The sequence below is a fragment of the Nymphaea colorata genome, chromosome 7 (assembly GCF_008831285.2).
Source record: "Nymphaea colorata isolate Beijing-Zhang1983 chromosome 7, ASM883128v2, whole genome shotgun sequence".
Lineage (NCBI taxonomy): Eukaryota > Viridiplantae > Streptophyta > Magnoliopsida > Nymphaeales > Nymphaeaceae > Nymphaea > Nymphaea colorata.
This window is the reverse complement of record NC_045144.1, coordinates 5,431,053-5,435,575: the sequence shown is the minus strand read 5'-3', so window position 1 is coordinate 5,435,575 and position 4,523 is coordinate 5,431,053. Positions and strand designations below refer to the sequence as shown.

The 4,523-nt window shown below is 49.7% G+C and overlaps 1 protein-coding gene across 1 annotated transcript; it reads left to right on the top strand.

Annotated features, from left to right (window-relative positions):
- Positions 1 to 1,378: 1,378 nt before the first annotated feature.
- LOC116257288 (uncharacterized) lies at positions 1,379 to 4,063 on the top strand. The gene has a single exon (XM_031633902.2). The coding sequence runs from the start codon at positions 1,620 to 1,622 to the stop codon at positions 3,876 to 3,878; it is 2,259 nt and encodes a 752-aa protein (XP_031489762.1). The 5' UTR covers positions 1,379 to 1,619; the 3' UTR covers positions 3,879 to 4,063.
- Positions 4,064 to 4,523: the final 460 nt, after the last annotated feature.

Here is a 4,523-nt window from a genome sequence, read left to right as displayed (position 1 = left end):
GGTTAGCTATATATGAATGACTTAGAGTTATCCAGCTGAGTCAATGGAGTTTCCTTTCACAATCTTCTTGATCCCAGAGAAATTTTCCATCAAATCAGCCTCATGATCGTGGCTGCCCAATTTGTCAACCAAATTAGCAGTGATGATCAAATTAGTCGAACAAACCTTTTGATCGGCCAAAGATAGCGCACCACTGTTTCCTATGCTGCCATCATGTTCTTCACTTGCCATGCATAACCTCCATTCATGCACTTGAAAACATGTATTTCACAACCTCCCCAAACAAAATTTTCCCAAGTTTTTAAGTGATAGATCCCATGTTGCTAACCAAGTTGGCTGCTCCACTGAGGGGTGTAGCATAAACAGTCGGATTGGCTAAACGGTGAAAACTTAGTTGTCAGTTCGTTTTCATGAGCACTACTCATGTGGACTGCAAAAGGTAGATGCATATCATTTTAGTTGATGTGTGTTCTACTCCTCACCTAGGTCCCACAACAGCCCTGGACCTTAGTCATGAGGGTGGGCAGGAGAAAGAGAGAGCAGTTTCGACCTCTTCATGGTATTCTCAGAGCTGACATCTCTTTCAGACTTTGTGTGATTGTCACTGATTTTGGAGGACGGACCAGTAACCCTTAAATTCTATGTTCCTCAGTGTCCGATTAGGCTCTTCCCTCGCATAGTTGGCGATGGGGAAACCCATGATATTTACAGAAACGTTCTATCTTTAAAGATAGAAATCTCATTATATGGAAAGCATACAGTTGACATTTTGCAATATACCAATAACATATCCATACTTAACGTTCTTTTGATTCAACCATCGTAATTAAAGCCGATAAATCAACACTTCAAAGCTCGAGCGTGTTGTTTTTGTTTCATTATAACTCGAATTTATACTCGAAAGAAAAAAAATCAAAAACAGATGGTCCCACATTTGTTGTGAAGGTATCCAAGACGCCGTCAAGTAGAGGGAACAATCACATGGTCCCAGATTCTATTCGGTACTCGCATTAAGATCCACGATCTAAATCAGAGGAATTGAAACTCACTGTCAGCAGCACTAAGCTGTTCAACGTGACGCGTGAGGTCATCGGTCCACGTGCCGTTGGGAGGAGCAGAAGGTCTTGGGTGTTAGAAAATAGCCGTTACGTGGTCCAGACTCATTTCCTGCGGTCGGCATCAACAACTACAAAAAAGAAAAAGAGGAAGGAATTCTTTTTAATTGGTCTGACACGAAGCTTGGAGAGCATGAATCCTGAGCGTCCGATTTCAACGGTCACAAGCTCCGCAGTGTCAGTATTCTCCCCTGCGCAGTGTTCACAGTTCAAATTCGGCGTCCGCTCTCTCTGCCCCTTATCGAAAGCACATGCCTTCTAAATTAATTAATACGTTGAGATTCAAAAAAATTTGAAACACAAGCAGACGCCCCATCTCCCGGTGATTTAAATCTTCAAACCCCAACGGATTTATGATTCTCCGGGATGGGTGTCCTACCACTACATTCCCCTCCGGCGGCTTCGCTCTCTGCTGTCCTAAGCTTTTGATATTTCATTTCCTAGTGGAGTGCATTACCAGCTTTCTTCTTCTTCATCTTCTTCTATCTCTGGTCCTTTTCTGAAATGGGTACCTGTTTGAGTAAGAAAAATTCTCTCAACGAGGAGGGTTCTGCTCCTGCTGCTCCTCCTCCTTCGGCTGCGGTAATCCCCTCTGGTTTTGCTAGTCGCAAAGCAGCAACCCTCTCTGGCTCTGATGCAAAGGCAGTTAAACGAGCTTCTTCGGGTTCTGGGACTGCTGTCGAGAAGGTAACTGTGAGGAAATCCAACGCCCGTGAAACGGAGAAACCTGCAAAGCCGGCGACTCCTCTTGCAGATATTTCAAACCTCAAGGCTGACAATGAGGATAAGCTCGGGAAACTGAAAGTAGAGGAGGTTGTTCCTCCAGCCAAGGGTCGGGAGGCAAATGGGGTTTGCGATGATAATGGCAACGGTTGTCCTCCAAAACAGAGCACTGACGGCGCTGCCGCGCTCAAGAAAGGCAGCGAAGGCGTTGTCAGGACGTCCAGCTGCACCAAAGAGGAGGTGGATGCCATATTGATCCAGTGCGGCCGCCTCAGCCGCAGCTCCTCCGGCAAGTCCTCCAACGAGAACAACGCTCGCGCTCTGACCAGTAGCGCCAGCACCAAGAGGCACTCTGGTTCGAAGAGGCATTTCGAGTACCAAGCGGAGAACGAGAATCAGTTCGACCGCGAGGGGGGCGACGATGACGGCAGAGGGAAGCAACGCAGCGGTCGGCCTTCTCACAAAAGGACGCCGAGTGGGGACATGGGAGGTATGGTGGACTACTATTATAAGCGTTCCAGCAGCAGAGAGCGGAATCCCGATGAACAACGGGCGAGAAGAGGCGGAGCTGCGGCTGCGGCTGCTGCTGCTGGCGGTGAAGCAAGAAGAAGAGTAAGCCGGTCCCCGGGAAAAAGAGGAGACGCTACCCCGGACAAAAGCAGGTCCACCCGCTCCGGAAGATACGCTCCCTCTTCTTCGGCTGATACTGGAGGCAAGCCGGTTGCCAAGAGGAATAACGTTGCCTCCCGGTCCCGTTCGCCCGCAGCAAGGGCAGCGACGGCCACTACACCCACGGTCCCCACTCCATCCTTGAGCCGGAACTCTTCCAGAAAGGGTGAGCAATCACCTTACAGAAGGCCTCTGGTCGGTGACTCTGTACCCAAATCGCATGGTCAAGCTGACAACTCAGCCGATCCTGTTACCACCATCACTACTGCCGCCGCCCCCACGACCACCACCACCATAGCCGGTGATCGAAACAAAAGCAGCAGCAGTGGCAACCACCAGAATATAGCAAAGGATAGAGAAGGAGAAAGAGAAGAAAAAGTGAGGAACCCATCAGCATCCCATCGTCGCTCCGAAAGCTTAGATGGAAGTGGAAAAGCCAGAGATAGCCGTAGCAGCAACACCACTGTGCCTCACATTCGCGAGCAGCTGCTTACCTGCAGGGTGGTGAAACAAGTGTCAAGGCAACAACCCTCTCCCACCATGCCCATCTCCGACCACAGGCGACCAGAGCCAGAGGAGGAGGAAGCGGGGGCGGAGGACGACGCCCAAGTCACGGCAGAGTTGCTAACTTTAGACGCCGAGAGCTGCTATCCCCAAAAGAAACTCACCAGGTCTATGCTGGAATCCGGTAATCCAGCCTCACCCTTGGATAACGACGTCCGTTCCCCAGCCTTCTACCTCCCACCTTGCGTTTCAAAAGCCTGCTCCATCCTCGAAGCAGTAGCGGATTTGAACTCCAACAGCACTGTGCCGAGGGCAAGAGACCCATTGGAGTTATTGGACCTGCATAATGGCAACAATGTTGATGACCATCATCACGTAACAGACCGCAACTTGCACAAGTATGTGTCGGCCAGGAGGGATATTCCCCACCAGCCGGCCTCTTCAGAAGGCCAAGAATCATCAGGCAGCAACACGGTCCTGACGACTTCTTCTGCCTGGGAGCCGGCCTCGGCGGACTCGACCGATCGTTGGGTGGACGGCCGCCTGTTCCAGAAGTTCATTGTGCCGGAAGAGGAAGAAAACTCTTCTTCGTCTTCTGCTTACCGTTTCCAGTCTTTGCCTGCCGGAGTACGGGACGACGCGTCGGAGAATCTTAAAGCAGCCAGCACGAGCTACCCATCATCGGAACAAGACAAACGAGCTGCTGGAAGATACGATGCTAGCGATAGAGCTACCTGCATTGCCGCCGGCAGAGCTCATACTGGCCAAAAATTTATGCCAGTGATAACACTGAGCAACAGCATGAAGAGGGAGGTTTTCCACAACGACCAGAATGCAAAGGCCTTGAATCAATCATCCCATCTCTAATGGGTGGTGGCACACAAGGCAATTGCTTCGGTCTTGTCGAAACAGTGATCTCTAACTTCTACAGCCAAGCTCCTTTTAGGGAGCAGCTTTTGTTTTTGCTACAGATTCTGACCGACTTTGTATTGTTAGAAGTGGAAACGACATTTCTTTCATTCTGATGACAATGTTATCTTCCCTGTTTTCTACGCCTTCCTTACATAATCGATTGTGATTGTAATTACATCGAACACATGGCTGCCTTCTGCGTATCCGGTACAATGCATGGGCTGCGGACGCAAAACTGTCTGTCTTGCGCACGCGCGCGAGCGTTTTACCTGGTCGTAGCTATTTGCTTATTGGGAAGGGGGTAGGTAGGTTAAGATGATTGACTGCCGCAATCTTGGTACCGCTCGCTCCGGGGGCCATAGCTGGCGGGATTGAGTAGCGTCCTGTGAATACGTCCTCCATTTGATTTCCATTTTTTCTGCACTGCAAATGGTAGGAAGTTTAAACATAGGAGGGTCCTTCACTCCAATGCAGTTCAAGAGTTGAAGAAGTGGACCCACAACTCAACAAACGCTGGAATCTAGCCTTCCCCACAGTTATATGGAAGATATGGATGATGCCAAATGAGGATGTGCATGATGGCAAGATTTTCACAATTTG